The sequence below is a fragment of the Oncorhynchus tshawytscha genome, linkage group LG07 (assembly GCF_018296145.1).
Source record: "Oncorhynchus tshawytscha isolate Ot180627B linkage group LG07, Otsh_v2.0, whole genome shotgun sequence".
NCBI lineage: Eukaryota > Metazoa > Chordata > Actinopteri > Salmoniformes > Salmonidae > Oncorhynchus > Oncorhynchus tshawytscha.
Window position 1 is genome coordinate 56835932 of NC_056435.1, and position 19183 is coordinate 56855114.

At 45.0% G+C, this 19183-nt stretch overlaps 1 protein-coding gene across 1 annotated transcript in view; it reads right to left on the bottom strand.

Annotated features, from left to right (window-relative positions):
• The window catches only part of LOC112255325 (voltage-dependent L-type calcium channel subunit alpha-1D), a 134635-nt gene that overhangs the window by 11710 nt on the left and 103742 nt on the right, over nt 1-19183 (bottom strand). The window contains exons 33-47 of the mRNA XM_042324674.1: nt 15130-15221; nt 14309-14468; nt 13103-13230; nt 12858-12954; nt 12571-12673; nt 12368-12469; nt 9508-9641; nt 7561-7677; nt 6539-6951; nt 5675-5701; nt 4678-4806; nt 3170-3336; nt 2759-2865; nt 2359-2513; nt 803-968 (exon numbers count right to left, since the gene is read on the bottom strand). Of these exons, the coding sequence (XP_042180608.1) occupies nt 803-968; nt 2359-2513; nt 2759-2865; nt 3170-3336; nt 4678-4806; nt 5675-5701; nt 6539-6951; nt 7561-7677; nt 9508-9641; nt 12368-12469; nt 12571-12673; nt 12858-12954; nt 13103-13230; nt 14309-14468; nt 15130-15221 (2097 nt within the window). The remainder of the gene's footprint in view (nt 1-802; nt 969-2358; nt 2514-2758; nt 2866-3169; nt 3337-4677; nt 4807-5674; nt 5702-6538; nt 6952-7560; nt 7678-9507; nt 9642-12367; nt 12470-12570; nt 12674-12857; nt 12955-13102; nt 13231-14308; nt 14469-15129; nt 15222-19183) is intronic.

Consider the following 19183-nt stretch of genomic DNA (forward strand, 5'->3'; position numbering starts at 1 on the left):
ACTATATCTTAGTCCAATGCCGCTCTGACATATATGTGTATATATTCTTAATCCATTCCTTACTTAGATTTATGTGTATTTTGGGTATATGTTGTGAAACTGTTAGATATTACTTGTTAGATATCACTGCATTGTCGGAGCTAGGAGCACAAGCATTTCGCTACACCCGCAATAACATCTGCTAAACACGTATATGTGACAAATAAAATGTGATTTTACTTGAAGCTAGCTGGCTCGTTAGCTATAGCTACTCTGAAGCTAGCTTGTCGTACTAGAAAGCAATATAAACAAGTTGAAAAAAAGTAACTACAAAAAACGTTATCTTCTGAAGCAATTTGGTTATCCTGTCTTGATTGTAGAACTTCTAATTTGCTATCTCACAAAATGAAGAGAGGTTTAGTCAGTGAATCAGGCCGTCTCAATGGTAACCAGATACTCTTTTGCCATACATGCCAGTAAAACACCTTAATTAAGTATGCACTTAGATAAGGAAATATTTGAGGGGCTCGATGCAACGCCCTTAAACATTTCCCTTAGGTAAGGGAAAATGATTCCTTAAGCTAAACCCTTAAGGGAAACACTTAATATGTTTTATGCAAGCGGGCCCTGCCCCCTACAAGGTGTAGAATCTACACCCAGGCGTAGCTCATAAAAGGGATTATGCCCAGGTGGTATCATTTTTAGGTCCGGCGTAGAGCGTTGGACGTAGTTGGACGTAGTTACGACACACTTACGACCGACTGGTGCAACTGGCCCCTGGACACCAACCCACCCTCCCCTTCCCTGCCCTCCCCTGCCTCACCGCCTCCACCAGGCTGGTAGCGCTGCCCCTCTTCTGGTGGTAATGCTGTCGGTACTCTGGGGGCAGCTGGAGGTGGATGGGGGAGTAGGTCCTCTGGGAGTACTCTGGGTCGTCTGTGTACCACGAACTCTTCCTCACAGACACCTGGCTGCTGGAGGCACTCTCCCTGAAGAGAAGAAGAGATTCAGACACTCTTGGAGTGCAATGGAGGAAAGGTGAAGGATGAGAGTGATTGAATGAACATAGTAACTCGATGGTTATTATCAGAGTTCTACACAACTTTCTTATGAACAAAATAATCAAAGTGAGCGTGGCACCTGCAACCATTCCAAGACTAATCGTTTTAAGATTCTGTCGCGAAGGAATGGGATGCGTGGTATAGCGAGCAGAAGTAGTTTCGGTGTTTTTCACTGGATATTTGGTCAAATCGAGAGCTTGGGAATATTAGGTTCTATCTGCATTTTTGTCAAAATGTAGTTATTGACATAGCCTTGTTCTGTTCAATGTTCTCTACTTATATGGCTATTTGCATTGACCCTCTTTTTTACACTGCTACTACTCACTGTTTATTATCTATGCATAGCCACTTCACCCCTGCCTACATGTACAAATGACCTCAACTGACCTGTACCCCCGCACACTGACTCTGTACGGTTCCCCCTGTATATAGCCTCATTACTGTTATTTTATTATGTCACTTTCTTTTATTACTTTAGTTTATTCTTTTAGAAAATATTTTCTAACTCACTTTTTTTGTTGGTTAGGGCTTGTCAGTAAGCATTTCACGGTAGGTCTACTACACCTATTGTATTCGGTGCATGTGACAAATAAAATGTTATTTGATTTGATATGTAGAACTCGAAATACCCCAGTACACGCTGTTTATGCTCAAAAGAATGCAATATAAAAATGACTAACCACATTAAAACCAATGAGGGTTCGGAACTTTAAAGCCAGTTATCTCAGAATCATCTTTTTGCAGATAGAACCTTATGGTCCCAATATCTCAAAATAACGTTTTTGCAGGTATTAGCATCTTTCGAATTTCGGAAAAGGGAAGGAATGTTCAGCCCGTAACTTCCAAAGAGAGAGGGTTCCGCTCCTCGTTCCGGTTCTGCTCCTCGCTTTGGCACCTCTTCATCTTTTATCTTAAAGGGATAGTTCACCCAACTGACAAAATTACATACTGGTTTCCTTTCCCTGTAAACTGTCTATGGACAAGCATTTTTGTACATGATGCATGAAAGATACTTATATTGGCCCTATTACTTGAATAGGATTTGTGCCACAAATGCTAAAACGTCAGCATGTGGAAACAGTGCCAGGAAAACTAACCCAAAGAATGAATTGCTGTCATACCTTGTCCATAGACTGCTTACAATGTTAGAAAACCAATGTGTCATTTTGTCATTTTATTTTGTTAAGTGCCAAAATAACAGATATATTAAAAATAAAAGTCCCACATTAGTCACAAAATAAGGGTCTCACATTACTAAAACCAATTTGTAGTCTTCATCAGACAAACAGACAGAACACTGAAGGAGTCTTTCATATACCTGCGTCCGGGGAGATCGACCCTGATGAGGGGCGTGTAGTAGGGCGACTGTTCCTTACTGGTCGGAGTGGCGGGGGGAGTGGCCCAGGAGCGGGTGGAGCGGGTGGGGGAGAGACGGTGGGCTCTGCTGGAGTCCAGCCCTGCTACAGCCATCACCTGTAGAGGAAGGGACGGACGGAAAGTAACAAACACACTGGTCTAGAACCTCTGGTGAAGCACTGCGTTGGTGAATCAATACATGCAACATATTGCACTAGTAATATGAATGTGTGTGAATGTATGTGTGAACTACATGGAGGTGCATTCGGTGCAGACGCAGAGCTGTCTACTGTACGTGTTACCTGGTGGTACATTCCATGCAGTTGTACAGCAGTGCACTGTGAGAAGTGTGTGTGTGTTACCTGGTGCTGCATTAGGTGCAGTGGTAGTGCAGTGCGTTGGTGTGGCAGCTCGTCCTGACTGCCTTGCCTTCTTAGACACTCAAAGTTGAAGGAGGGCCTCCGGTGACCTGGGTGTGTGGTGGATAGGTGGACAGGACAGGAGGATGAAACTAGTGAAACTAAACTACTCATGCAGGAAACAATGACGACATGCAACTAAAGGGCATCAACACACATTCACAAACAAACAAAATGTCATGAAGGTGTCTTTAAAATGATACAGTACCAAGTCAGCGGCAAGGCAGTTTAATGAAAGAGTCAAAAACTGTGCATGTGTGTGTGTGATAACTATTAGCTTTTATCTAACCTCAGTAACAGTATATTTGATGACAAGCATCAGAAGCATTTCTGGGTAGAGAGGAGGGGCATTACCTTGAGGCGTGGCAGGAAGCATCCGTCTCTTAGGCGACCTCCTTCCATCTTGGTAGAGGGGCTGCTCATCGTCGTCATAGTAACTGTCGGGGTGGTGGTAGCCTCTAGGAGTCTCATACTCCGTGTCACTGTTCTGGTACCTGTCCAGGTATTCTTTATAGGACCTCCTGGAAGCCAAGGATAGGGTGTTGGAGGTGAACTAGCTACTTTAAAAAAATCTAGCGGGCCAGATTTAATAGGCTTCAGGTCCACATCTGGCTTGCGGGCCGCTAGTTTGAGACCCCTGCTCTAGCAGAAGAGAACGAATTGTGAGGTACACTACATGACCAAAAGTATGTAGACACCTGCTTGTCGAACATCTCATTCCAAAATCATGGGCATTAATATGGAGTTGGTCCGCCCTTTGCTGCTATAACAGCCTCTACGCTTCTGGGAAGGCTTTCCACTAGATGTTGGATACGGGGACTTGCTTCCATTCAGCCACAAGATCATTAGTGAGGTCGGGCACTAATGTTGGACGATTAGGCCTGGCTCACAGTCGGTGTTCTAATTCATCCCAAAGGTGTTTGATGGGGTTGAGGTCAAGGCTCTGTGCAGGCCAGTCAGGTTCTTTCTCACCAATCTCAACAAAACATTTCTGTATGGACCTCGCTTTATGCATGGGGACATTGCCATGATGAAACACAAAAGGGCCTTACCCAAAATGTTGAAAAACAGCCCCAGACCATTATTCCTCCTTCACCAGACTTTACAGTTGGCACTAAGCATTCGGGCAGGTAGCGTTCTCCTGGAATCTGCCAAACCCAGATTTGTCCGTCGGACTACCAGATGGTAAAGCATGATTCATCACTCCAGAGAACGCTTTTCCACGGCTCCAGAGTACAATGGCGGTGGGCTTTACACCACTCCAGCTGACACTTGGCATTACACATGGTGATCTTAGGCTTATGTGCGGCTGCTCGGCCATGGAAGCCCATTTCATGAAGCTCCCGATGAACAGATCTTGTGCTGACGGTGCTTCCAGAGGCGGTTTGGAACTCGGTAGTAAGTGTTGCAATCAGGGAAATACGACTTTTACGCGCTACGTGCTTCAGCACTCGACAGTCCCGTTCTGTGAGCTTGTGTGGCCTACCACTTCGCGCTGAGCCGTTGTTGTGTCCTAGACGTTTCCACATCACAATAACTGCCATTACAGTTGACCGGGACAGCCTTAGCACGGCAGAAATTTGATGAACTGACTTGTTGGAAAGGGTGCATCCTATGGCGGTTCCACATTGAAAGTCACTGAGCTCTTTAGTACAGGTCATTCTACTGCCAATGATTGTCTATGGAGATTGCATTGCTGTGTGCTCAATTTTATACACCTGTCAGCAACGGGTGAGGCTGAAATAGCCAAATCCAATAATTTGAAGGGGTGTCCACACACTTTTGTATTTATAGTGTATAAACAATATATAAGATAAGACATGTATTTCTGTTCTGCTATACAGGTGGACTGTTACTTTTACCTGTCTCCTGACAACATGCTGTCGTCCTCGTAGAACTCCTCCCCGCTATAGTACTCTCCTGAGTACCTGTCATCGTCAAACTCCTCCTCCCGCCGGATGGTCGGGTGACGGACATCTCCCACGTGGGACCTAGGAGGGGGTGAGGAGTCAGGGTTCAGAGGTCAGAGGAGGGGTGGTGCCCAGTGGAGGCTGGTGTCACTTTCAAATCGGAGGATGGGCTCATTGTAATGGCTCGAATGGAATGAATAGAATGGTACTGGTTCCAGACATTACTATGAGCAGTCCTCCCTTCACTAGCCTCCACTGGTGGTGTTGGACTGCGAGGGGGGTCGTGGGGGAACAGGGCCATGCACTGCCATGCAGACGCAAACCTCCAGCCTCCAGGGGGTAGCGATGCAACAGAACCAACGCCCTCATCATCCACCACCGCAGCCTCATCAAGACAACAGGGACATAGACAGTAGAAGCAGTAGACCAGTGGACATAGCATATAGTATCGAAGAGCATCCCTCAGTGGGGATGTGGTTTGAGCATCCGAGTTCCTCCAAGGCAAGCACTTCAGTTCAATTCTCTTTTAGCAGTGCTCTCTTCCTAGCAGACACATGCACACAGCAAGACTGGTCTAGGGCTAGGCAGTGTGCTGGCCAATCAGGCCTCTCCTTTCTCTGTCAAACATCAGAACACTGGGTCAAGAGATACTACTCCACAGACAGGTGGTGGTGCAGAGACAGGGAGAGGGATGACTGACTAGAACACTCAGCACTAACTGAGCAGGGATTAGGGTTGCAAAATTCCAGTACCTTCCCCAAAACTCAGAGGTTTTCCAGAAATCCCAGTTGGAATATTGCCAGAACCAGTTACAGGCATTTTGCAACCTTAGAAGGGATGCAGTCAGTCACAAACTGGCCCCAAAAAATGGAATTCAAATGAAAAGTTCCCCTTTGTCATGGTGGACACATACTGCTCTAGACATACCTAGGAAAGTAACATACAGTACCTAACATAGGTCTCATAGTAGCGCCTTCTGTCCAAGAAAGCAGAGAGATGGTTGAGAGAAAGCATTTGGTTAGGTAGAAGAAAAGGAGGAGAGAACAGAAAGGGTAGGGAGTCACATATATATCATACAGTATATGAAACATATACATGCATTCTTATATATGTATAATTGAAGAAGGAAGACAGAGGGGTGACAGATGTGTGTACCAATGTTTGGGGGCGGGCAACATTTTCTGAAATGATAAGAATTGAAATGGACGTTGAACCCAACCCTGGGGTGCTCCAGGGAGATGCATGGACTGCTTGTGTGATGGTAGCCTGAAGAAATATAAAATGTGTGTCGTTAGCCACTTATATGGAATGAAGAAGCTGGGATTGCTCAGTTTAAGGGGGGGTCTGAGAGGGTACGTGCTATAGGTCAGTGACAAGGAAAACGTTTGATAAGGAGAGGCTAGGTCCTGCCTTTGGCAATCTGTAATGATAGATACACAGAATGGCCTTATGGCTAATGGTAGCCGCATGCTTACCCTGCATGCTAATTTATATCCCAGGTTTGTTGTATTGTACAACAACTCTTAGTGTTGACATCATCATACACACGTAGACAGCTGTATGACTACGAGGGACTCAGAGAGTCGCTCAGGTGAATTGACAAGGAGGGACGGAAGAGTTTAAAGGTTAGACATTATAGTTTCTAAATTATTGTCGCATTTGAAGTTTATAGTACATGAAGCTTCAAGCCACAGACATTTCCCCATTCTCTCTTACTATAAGTAATCAATCCAATTCAACAACACATGACTCGTCACCCATTTAATTTCACGGCCAGAGAGAGAGAGATGGCTGATGGTCAGTGTGTGGTCACCTTTGTCCTTGGGGCGTGCCACGAGGAGGTGGCTTGTCGTAGTCGGGGTAGTAGGGGCTGCCACGGTGTCCAGGGTAACCGTTGGCGGGGGGCGGAGCGTGCTCGTAGTAGCGGTGGTGGTGCCCTCCTCCGTTGGGCAGACTGGACACGTTGGCATTGTTCAAGTTAATGTTGGTGGACTTGGGCGACTTGCCGTAGGAGGAGTTGTGGTGGTGGTGGCGATGGTGGTGGTTAGGGTGGGACATGGCATTGGCCCGGCAGAGACGCCCCACCGGCTGCTCCATGTGGGCGTAGTGCGGAGGCGGCTGTACTTGCAGGGGCCGCTGGGTGGCGTTGGTTTGGTGACTCGATGAGCGCCGGTGGTGGTCCCCGTTCACGTGGTTGACGTGGTTACCGAACAGGCCGCCGTTGCGCTGTGGAAGAAGACTCAAGGTCAAACGGTCAGAGACTACTTTCTGTTCAACACGGAGGATGAATATGCAACGCTACTTATGTGCAAACTGGGTTGAATTGTTGTGATTGTTGATTTGCTTTCCTTTCAGAAATCATTGTATGAGCGGAAAATAAGTTCAGAAGCTGGTTCAATGTTTCATGGTATATGTGAGCAAAATGGAGGCACTATAATTGCTTTTTTTTCATATCAACTGAAAAAAGAAAAACAGAAGAACACCAAATGGCTTACTTCCTCTGAGATTAACATAGTACATTGTCCTTTTCCTACACCTACAGGTCTGATCTATGCAACGATGTCCAGTCCACCTTTGTGACTGAGTTTAGAGCATTGCAATTTTGGCCTGTAGATGCAAGGCGCTGCGCTATACAAATAAAATGTCATATTACAGACTGTGTATATCTATGTCTGCTGTGTACAGTGTATACCTCCAATAGGGACATTGATGTGGGGCATTATAGACTACCATTACCCTAATACTCCATTTACCCAACCAATCCATTCCAGCAAGACAAAATAAATATATGTGCCATACATTTACCCCCTCAGGCAGATGAATTGAACAAGTTACCCTATAAATCTCCTCGTCCTCCTCTGGAATAAAGTCTACTAGCTCGTCATCTTGCAGGTCACATGATATCGCTCGTCGAATTTCAGGCCCTATATCATGTAGCGTGCGAAGGCCAGCCTGTAACCATGACAATAGAGGGAGGGGCTAAGGGCTGGTAGGAGGGGTTCTCTTTCAGGCAAAGAGGCTCTTCACACACACACTTACACACACACAAACATGATCAAAAACACACACGCAGACACACACAGAGCCCTTTGCTGGCTCTCACGCAAAACCTGAAGTTTACAGACGCCCATATAGGACGGTGCTAGACAGACTGTGCGAGATGAGAACATTTATAAGAGACAAACAAAATGTGCTCCCCTGAATGTGCCCTGCCCTTCGTGTGTCTCCTATGACATGACATTATTCTGACTGTGTGATACAGCTCTCCCTCACCAAAGGGTGCTCGCTTGGTTATGTGAGACATTTTGGTTACATATTTGGCAGTGTAGAAAAAATTGCAACTACTCAGTATTACAGTTATTACAATAGGCATATACTGTACTTTACTTACTATAGATCAATTTCAACGAGGAAAAGTATATCTAGGATATATGAGGAGATATAGAGAGGAATAGCTAAACGGTAAAACCTCATGGCTTGAAGCTAACGGTGACGGAAACAGAGAAAAACCTCATGGCTTGAAGCTAACGGTGACGGAAACAGAAAATAAATGAATGGCTTGAAGCTAACGGTGACGGAAACAGAAAATAAATGAATGGCTTGAAGCTAACGGTGACGGAAACAGAAAATAAATGAATGGCTTGAAGCTAACGGTGACGGAAACAGAAAATAAATGAATGGCTTGAAGCTAACGGTGATGGAAACAGAAAATAAATGAATGGCTTGAAGCTAACGGTGACGGAAACAGAGAAAAACCTCATGGCTTGAAGCTAACGGTGACGGAAACAGAAAATAAATGAATGGCTTGAAGCTAACGGTGACGGAAACAGAAAAAACCCTCATGACTTGAAGCTAACGGTGACGGAAACAGAAAAAACCCTCATGGCTTGAAGCTAACGGTGACGGAAACAGAAAAACCCTCATGGCTTGAAGCTAACGGTGACGGAAACAGAAAAAACCCTCATGACTTGAAGCTAACGGTGACAGAAACAGAAAAAACCCTCATGGCTTGAAGCTAACGGTGACGGAAACAGAAAAAAACCCTCATGGCTTGAAGCTAACGGTGACGGAAACAGAAAAAACCCTCATGGCTTGAAGCTAACGGTGACGGAAACAGAAAAAACCCTCATGGCTTGAAGCTAACGGTGACGGAAACAGAAAAAACCCTCATGGCTTGAAGCTAACGGTGACGGAAACAGAAAAAACCCTCATGGCTTGAAGCTAACGGTGACGGAAACAGAAAAAAGCTGCTGTGAGTGAGAGCTTCATGAGCTGATGGGTGATAGACACGTGAAAACATTGGATGACGATGGTGAGCGGACAGAAATGGTTGCGTCCCAAATGGCATCCTATTCCCTACATAGTGACCAGAGCCATGGTAGTGCACGATAGAGGGAATAGGGAACCTTTTGGGATACGCACACATACCATTGTCAACATTAACATAGAGATGAAGACACATGCCTCTCAGAAAGAGACATACATTGATGTACGTCATCACATAAACAGGGTCATACTGTACACCAATAGCTTTGATCATGAATGACCTGCTGAATCATAAATCACAATATTAGCACACAGATTCTCGGTGTTTCAGGCACACACTTTCTCTTCACACACATTTCTTTGCACATTTTGTAGACGCTTGCTCGCTCTCAAACACACATACACATGCACACACACACACACAAACGCACGCACGTACACAAACGCACACATGCACAAACGCAAATGCTCGCTCGCTCGCACACACACAAACAGCACACACACACCAATACTCACCTGTAGAGCGATGGCTGTGTTGTTCTGGGAGGCGTGCACCCCTACCAGGCCCTCCTCTTTACGTTTCTTGAATTTCCTAAAGTAGTCCTGTATCAGGAAGGTGGCATAGAACTTCCCCACGGTTACCTCATCATCTAGGTGAACAGACCACACAAACGCTTCCTGTGTCAGACTGGAGGTCACTGCACAGCATTCTGGGAGTCCCAACCTCATTTCGCTTCCCCACGCCCCGGCCGCTCCCCTCAGATTCTGGACCCTAACCATGAGGTTATCCTATAAATGATAAGACACTATTCCCTAGATCCCTGTGCTGTACTGGACCTTCATGCACTGAAATCTCATATCACCTGTATCATTCATATACATCCATGTTGATGGTGTTTTTACTGTATCTGAAGCTGCCTCTGTAGGTCAAAGACTACAATAACTAAATTATAACGCAGAAATAACTCAGAAATAACTCGATAATAACTCAATAATAACTCAATAATAATTCAATAATAACTCAATGATAATTCAATAATAGAATATAGATCCTCAATTACATCTTTCAGGCCTGGGGACAGAGGTCGGAGAGAAGAGGCAACTGTAGTTCCATGCCACCACCCTAAAACAGAACTGGTATACCTCACTGGTACACCTCAAATTAAACCGAAACCTTAGCTGAACTATGGTTCGATGCTAGTTAAATGCTGGGCCTCCCATAGAGATCCTGTAATTCCTAAGAATTATAAGATTTCTATTAGGCCTATTGACATCTTCTAAACTATCACTTCTATTAATAACCCCCTGCCCAGCCTAGGAGGCAGAAAGAGAGGGCAGACATAGCAGACAGGGCACAGGCAGGACCACAGAGGCACAGGACCCCTCCAGAATCTACTTTCTTGAGTCTGCAGGTTAAAATAGTACCATTCATATGGGTTATTATGAGCAATTTACTAAGTAAAGCAAGGCACTTCATTTAAATAGGAGTTAATGCGCCAAGCTGTTTTTGTTAAGTTGATTTATGATATGACTAAAAAGAGGCAGCCCTGGGAATGTATTCAAACAGTTGAGATCCACTCCAGTAGAGGGATTTTGGGTGTTAAGGAGCACAATACGCAGTTAGACTCTACTGAGCACATGCAAGCAAGCAGAACTAGGTATAAATGTGAGTATGTTAGTGTAAGTGTGTATCTGTGTGTGCTTGTGGTAGCATGTGGTAGCATGTGCGTGTGTGCGCACACATATGAGAGCAATGTAAAAATAGATGTAGAAGATGTATACAAGAGTATATCAAAGTGAGCATTTACAGTACAATGTGTGTGTGTCTGCGTGTGAGTGAGTGAGTGAGAATGATTCTGAAGCAGGGGTCTGTGTCACTTTAAACAAGCACGTTGGGGACAGAGTTCGGAAAAATGAGGCAACACTAGTTCCATGCCACCACCCTAAAACAGAACTGCTTCAGAATATTCTGAAGTTCTTAAGAGTCGTTTTTTTTAATACACAGATATACAGTATAGAGGAAAGGACCAGAAGCTGTGGAAAAGCTCAAACAGAGAGAGAGAGAGAGAGAGAGAGAGAGAGAGACGGACAGATAGGCAGAGATAAAGACAGACAGAGATAATGACATACAGAGATAAGTACAGACAGAGAGAGATAAGGACATACAGAGAAAAAGCGAGAGAGAGAGAGAGAGTGAGACAGGGAGAGAGAAAGCGAGAGAGAGACAGAGAGAGAGAGTGAGACAGGGAGAGAGAAAGCGAGAGAGAGACAGAGAGAGAGAGTGAGACGGAGAGAGAAAGCGAGAGAGAGACAGAGAGAGAGAGAGAGAGAGAGTGAGACAGGGAGAGAGAAAGCGAGAGAGAGAGAGTGAGACAGGGAGAGAGAGTGAGACAGGGAGAGAGAGAGAGTGAGACAGAGACAGAGAGACAGAGATGGAGAGAAAGAGAGTTTAGTAGGAGAGGTACGGCATGCACTGACAAACAGTGATCTACCACTATGAGGCCATGCAAGCCCAAAGCCTAGCACACAGTAACAGTAATAGTCACAGTAACAGTCACAGTAACAGTCGCCCTGGAACCTCCAGTGGTATCCGGAACAGGAAAGAAAGAGTGTAGATACACACAAACACAGATCAAAAACACTGCGGAGAACATGAGAGCAGAAAACAGCAGGGCACAGCTGAAATCATGAGTGAGAGAGAGTGTGTGTGTGTGTAGGCTATTATGTGTGAGAGGGGGAGTTTGTTGTGTATATACATTGAGAAAGCATTATGTGTGAGGGGGAGTTTGTTGTGTATTTACAATGAGAAGGCATTATGTGTGAGAGGGGGAGTTTGTTGTGTATATACATTGAGAAGGCATTATGTGTGAGAGGGGAAGTTTGTTAAGAAGGCATTATGTGTGAGAGGGGGAGTTTGTTGTGTATTTACAATGAGAAGGCATTATGTGTGAGAGGGGGAGTTTGTTGTGTATTTACAATGAGAAGGCATTATGTGTGAAAGGGGGAGTTTGTTGTGTATTTACATTGAGAAGGCATTATGTGTGAGAGGGGAGTTTGTTGTGTATTTACAATGAGAAGGCATTATGTGTGAGAGGGGAGTTTGTTGTGTATTTACAATGAGAAGGCATTATGTGTGAAAGGGGGAGTTTGTTGTGTATTTACATTGAGAAGGCATTATGTGTGAGAGGGGGAGTTTGTTGAGAAGGCATTATATGTGAGAGTGGGAGTTTGTTGTGTATTTACAATGAGAAGGCATTATGTGTGTGTGTAATATATTTCTGTGTGATAGTGTGCTGGGATGTTGGGCGTGTGGGTCTATATATGCTACCGGGATCTAATTTGTGTGTTGCTACTAGGATTGTGTGTTTTGACTGACCACCAGCAGGGGGCACCACTTGGTCCAGTAGCTTCATACTGGTCCTCTTCCAGATCTTCTTGATGACTGCTCTCAGCTCCTCGTTGGCCTGCTCCAGATTACCTACAGCACAGATAAACAACACATGTCCTGTCACTATCAATACAAACTGTACAGATGATACTGTTGTGGTGTTGTGGTATGTGTGTGTGTGTGTCTCCTACCATCAGTTTTGATCTTCAGGGCTGTGCGTACTAATGCAAATAGGGTAGCATTGAACATCACGGTGCCGTCGCTGTTTAGAGGCATGTTCATGGCCACCAGTCTCTGAGAGAAGGAAAAAGGAGAGTTACTTACATGCTGTTTATAGGTATCAACACATGCCAGATACATTTGAGAGAGAGACAGAGAGTTACAAGCGAGAGTGAGGGAGAAAAATAGAGAGCGAGAGATAGGGTTATCATAGCAGAGAAAAGGAGAAAGAGAGAGAGAGACCAGAGAGATGGTGTACCTTGCAGGCCACTCTATGAGGACAGAGTTTGCCGAAGCCCAAAGGAGGCTGAATTCGTCGGAGCAGAGTGACCACGTCCAGATGTTTAATCCTGCCCCTGTGTCAGAGAGAGAGCGAGAGCAAGATATAAACATACACTCAGAGACTATTGCAACAGAACAGACAGAAATTAATCTCAAACATAATCTCACACAGGTCAATACAACCAAATATTTGCACTAAATAGACACACAAAACACACTTACTTGGCCTCTGGGTCATACTCAGACCAGATCCTCTTAAACTCGTCCAAGTGGTGAGGACCCAGGATTGACCAATCACGAGTCAGATAGTCAAAGTTGTCCATGATGACAGCCACAAACAAATTGATAATCTAGATTAGAAGAACAGAACAGGCTACAGTTATTGTGGGAATATAGGCCTGTATCTGTGTGTGAGCGTATTTGTGAGAATTTATAGTGTATGCCTGTATGCTGGTGTGTATGTGTTTCAGTGTGTGTCTGCTGAGTGTATAATAGGCTTGGGCTTTTTCCAGATTTTCATATCTTCATACCAACCTTCTCTCATCCCATGATTTATGGTATTACCGGCATAGAACACAAGGGGGTGCTAAAAATGCAAAAAGAGCCCATTGGCCCTCTATTACCAGAACGCTATCAAAATAAGCACAAACTAATAATGAAATCACATAGACGCTGTTAGCTAAATGCTAATGAGTGAAAACAAACATAAACTAATTGCAAAGATAGGAAAATTAAGCTCATAAAGTTATGCAAGCATAACCAAATGTTATTTTTGGTGAGTGTGGACATTTACAAGCGAAAGTGAATGAGAAATTGTGCAAATGAACAAAGCTGCAATGCATGCTTTTCTGAAGAAAGAGCAGCATGTGTATATGGAGCAGAGAAATGCTAATAGGAAGCACAGGGAACAAATGGCAGCTGTGAAGATAACTCATCCAGAGCTCTTCGACTCCTGGTAGAAAGCCATTATAAGATATCTGATGGCAAACATTTAGTAGTGAATTGCATACAACTGTAACTTCATTATCTCATGTGCACCACACACCTGAGACTCACCGCTAGATATAGCATGCTATGGACTCAGCAGCTCTCTTTCTCCCGTTGTGCTATTTACAAACACGTGACTGGCTCAACTGTTCTGGAGAACTACGGTAACCTTCATAATGTAAAATAACATGACAGATGAAATGAGGAACGCAATCTGCTTTTGCTCCTAACGTATTGCACAATTTGACTGCAGGTATTAACTTTAAACGTAGCTACAAATATTCACATTTACTGTTAAATAGTTTTGACGATATTGAAAAACTATCCCTTGGCTGTTTCCAAATACCCCGGTATACGGAATATACGGTATACAGCGCAAGCCTAGTGTATAAGTATGTACAGTATGTACAGAATGGTGTGTATCTAAGTGTATTTATGCACCAGGAAGGCACAGAGCATGTAGAAGCTGATGAAGTAGATGTAGGCGAAGCTGGCTCCACAGGTCATCTCCTCTCCAGGGTTGTAGTCAGACTCTGGGTCACACAGCTTTCCAGACACACACGCCAACATGATCTCCTGCCACGCCTCCCCAGTGGCACACCTGAGACCAAGACATGACTTGTCAAGATACCTCAGCATTACCTTTGCACAACCTTCACAACCATATGTCATCAACATATCTCCTTACCTCGCCTGTGGTACACCTGAGACAAAAACATCACTCATAAAATAGCCTAGTCAGCATTACCATAATCTTTTCACAACCACATCTCCTGATGAAGACTTTTAGGGATAGTTTGGGATTTTGGCAATGAGGCCCTTTATCTACTTCCCCAGTCGGATGAACTTGTGGGTACCATTTTTATGAAATTTGAGATAGTTTCGCAAGCCAATGCTAACTAGCTTAGCACAAAGACTGGAAGTCTTTGGATACAGCTAGCATAACTTCCTTTATGCTGGACTTCATTGCTAAATTCCCGAACTATCCCTTTAAGGGTCAAAATGTTGTTAAAGGTAACTTTAGAGGAATGACGTTGCACGAGCAGCAATGCAGAATTTGCGAGGAGGAAGAAGTATGACTTCGCTCTCAGACATTCACACGTAGTATCTGTGCATGTGCACGGGTTCGCTTCATGCTCTTACAACGTGGTAGCTACGGGACCGAAATAGCGAAGAAGTTTAGTCTTGCGCTTCAATGCTACATTGTCTGGGTGAACTCTGCCCCTGTGACCCCTCATGCTGACCCCCTGACCCCTACAGACCTAAAGAGCAACAGCACGGCCTGAGGGAAGGTCTGAAAGTTGTTGTTCCTGTTGATGTGGGTGCCGTCCACCATGGCTACCTTCCCGAACACCTGAAACAAACAGTATAGATAAACAAGGGTCAGTTTACATACTGTGTGAAGAACAGGGTTGTGTTCATTAGTTTATGCAATCGAAAACTATTTTACAACTCTTTATAAAGAGGTTAAGTAAGGCTGTTACTGTGAGACTGACCCAGGTGTACTGCTACTCTTTATAAAGAGGTTAAGTAAGGCTGTTACTGTGAGACTGACCCAGGTGTACTGCTACTCTTTATAAAGAGGTTAAGTAAGGCTGTTACTGTGAGACTGACCCAGGTGTACTGCTACTCTTTATAAAGAGGTTAAGTAAGGCTGTTACTATGAGACTGACCCAGGGGTACTGCTACTCTTTATAAAGAGGTTTACTGAGGCTGTTACTGTGAGACTGACCCAGGTGTACTGCTACTCTTTATAAAGAGGTTTACTGAGGCTGTTACTATGAGACTGACCCAGGGGTACTGCTACTCTTTATAAAGAGGTTAAGTAAGGCTGTTACTATGAGACTGACCCAGGTGTACTGCTACTCTTTATAAAGAGGTTAAGTAAGGCTGTTACTATGAGACTGACCCAGGGGTACTGCTACTCTTTATAAAGAGGTTTAGTGAGGCTGTTACTGTGAGACTGACCCAGGTGTACTGCTACTCTTTATAAAGAGGTTAAGTAAGGCTGTTACTATGAGACTGACCCAGGGGTACTGCTACTCTTTATAAAGAGGTTAAGTAAGGCTGTTACTATGAGACTGACCCAGGGGTACTGCTACTCTTTATAAAGAGGTTAAGTAAGGCTGTTACTATGAGACTGACCCAGGTGTACTGCTACTCTTTATAAAGAGGTTAAGTAAGGCTGTTACTGTGAGACTGACCCAGGTGTACTGCTACTCTTTATAAAGAGGTTAAGTAAGGCTGTTACTGTGAGACTGACCCAGGTGTACTGCTACTCTTTATAAAGAGGTTTAGTGAGGCTGTTACTGTGAGACTGACCCAGGGGTACTGCTACTCTTTATAAAGAGTTTTAAATCAAATCAAATCAAATCAAATCAAATTTTATTTGTCACATACACATGGTTAGCAGATGTTAATGCGAGTGTAGCGAAATGCTTGTGCTTCTAGTTCCGACAATGCAGTAATAACGAGCAAGTAATCTAACTAACAATTCCAAAAAAAACTACTGTCATACACAGTGTAAGGGGATAAAGAATATGTACATAAGGATATATGAATGAGTGATGGTACAGAGCAGCATAGGCAAGATACAGTAGATGATATCGAGTACAGTATATACATATGAGATAAGTATGTAAACCAAGTGGCATAGTTAAAGTGGCTAGTGATACATGTATTACATAAGGATGCAGTCGATGATATAGAGTACAGTATCAACGTATGCATATGAGATGAACAATGTAGGGTAAGTAACATTATATAAGGTAGCATTGTTTAAAGTGGCTAGTGATATATTTACATCATTTCCCATCAATTCCCATGATTAAAGTGGCTGGAGTAGAGTCAGTGTCATTGACAGTGTGTTGGCAGTAGCCACTCAATGTTAGTGGTGGCTGTTTAACAGTCTGATGGCCTTGAGATAGAAGCTGTTTTTCAGTCTCTCGGTCCCAGCTTTGATGCACCTGTACTGACCTCGCCTTCTGGATGGCAGCGGGGTGAACAGGCAGTGGCTCGGGTGGTTGATGTCCTTGATGATCTTTATGGCCTTCCTGTAGCATCGGGTGGTGTAGGTGTCCTGGAGGGCAGGTAGTTTGCCCCCGGTGATGCGTTGTGCAGACCTCACTACCCTCTGGAGAGCCTTACGGTTGAGGGCGGTGCAGTTGCCATACCAGGCGGTGATACAGCCCGCCAGGATGCTCTCGATTGTGCATCTGTAGAAGTTTGTGAGTGCTTTTGGTGACAAGCCGAATTTCTTCAGCCTCCTGAGGTTGAAGAGGCGCTGCTGCGCCTTCCTCACGATGCTGTCTGTGTGAGTGGACCAATTCAGTTTGTCTGTGATGTGTATGCCGAGGAACTTAAAACTTGCTACCCTCTCCACTACTGTTCCATCGATGTGGATGGGGGTGTTCCCTCTGCTGTTTCCTGAAGTCCACAATCATCTCCTTAGTTTTGTTGACGTTGAGTGTGAGGTTATTTTCCTGACACCACACTCCGAGGGCCCTCACCTCCTCCCTGTAGGCCGTCTCGTCGTTGTTGGTAATCAAGCCTACCACTGTTGTGTCGTCCACAAACTTGATGATTGAGTTGGAGGCGTGCATGGCCACGCAGTCGTGGGTGAACAGGGAGTACAGGAGAGGGCTCAGAACGCACCCTTGTGGGGCCCCAGTGTTGAGGATCAGCGGGGAGGAGATGTTGTTGCCTACCCTCACCACCTGGGGGCGGCCCGTCAGGAAGTCCAGTACCCAGTTGCACAGGGCGGGGTCGAGGCCCAGGGTCTCGAGCTTGATGACGAGCTTGGAGGGTACTATGGTGTTGAATGCCGAGCTGTAGTCGATGAACAGCATTCTCACATAGGTATTCCTCTTGTCCAGATGGGTTAGGGCAGTGTGCAGTGTGGTTGAGATTGCATCGTCTGTGGACCTATTTGGGCGGTAAGCAAATTGGAGTGGGTCAAGGGTGTCAGGTAGGGTGGAGGTGATATGGTCCTTGACTAGTCTCTCAAAGCACTTCATGATGACGGATGTGAGTGCTACGGGGCGGTAGTCGTTTAGCTCAGTTACCTTAGCTTTCTTGGGAACAGGAACAATGGTGGCCCTCTTGAAGCATGTGGGAACAGCAGACTGGTATAGGGATTGATTGAATATGTCCGTAAACACACCGGCCAGCTGGTCTGCGCATGCTCTGAGGGCGCGGCTGGGGATGCCGTCTGGGCCTGCAGCCTTGCGAGGGTTAACACGTTTAAATGTCTTACTCACTTCGGCTGCAGTGAAGGAGAGACCGCATGTTTCCGTTGCAGGCCGTGTCAGTGGCACTGTATTGTCCTCAAAGCGGGCAAAAAGTTATTTAGTCTGCCTGGGAGCAAGACATCCTGGTCCGTGACTGGGCTGGGTTTCTTCCTGTAGTCCGTGATTGACTGTAGACACTGCCACATACCTCTTGTGTCTGAGCCGTTGAATTGAGATTCTACTTTGTCTCTGTACTGGCGCTTAGCTTGTTTGATAGCCTTGCGGAGGGAATAGCTGCACTGTTTGTATTCAGTCATGTTACCAGACACCTTGCCCTGATTAAAAGCAGTGGTTCGTGCCTTTAGTTTCACACGAATGCTGCCATCAATCCACGGTTTCTGGTTAGGGAATGTTTTAATCGTTGCTATGGGAACGACATCTTCAACGCACGTTCTAATGAACTCACACACCGAATCAGCGTATTCGTCAATGTTGTTGTCTGACGCAATATGAAACATCTCCCAGTCCACGTGATGGAAGCAGTCTTGGAGTGTGGAGTCAGCTTGGTCGGACCAGCGTTGGACAGACCTCAGCGTGGGAGCTTCTTGTTTTAGTTTCTGTCTGTAGGCAGGGATCAACAAAATGGAGTCGTGGTCAGCTTTTCCGAAAGGGGGGCGGGGCAGGGCCTTATATGCGTCGCGGAAGTTAGAGTAACAATGATCCAGGGTCTTTCCACCCCTGGTTGCGCAATCGATATGCTGATAAAATTTAGGGAGTCTTGTTTTCAGATTAGCCTTGTTAAAATCCCCAGCTACAATGAATGCAGCCTCCGGATAAATCGTTTCCAGTTTGCAGAGAGTTAAATAAAGTTCGTTCAGAGCCATCGATGTGTCTGCTTGGGGGGATATATACGGCTGTGATTATAATCGAAGAGAATTCTCTTGGTAGATAATGCGGTCTACATTTGATTGTGAGGAATTCTAAATCAGGTGAACAGAAGGATTTGAGTTCCTGTATGTTTCTTTCATCACACCATGTCACGTTGGCCATAAGACATACGCCCCCGCCCGTCTTCTTACCAGAAAGA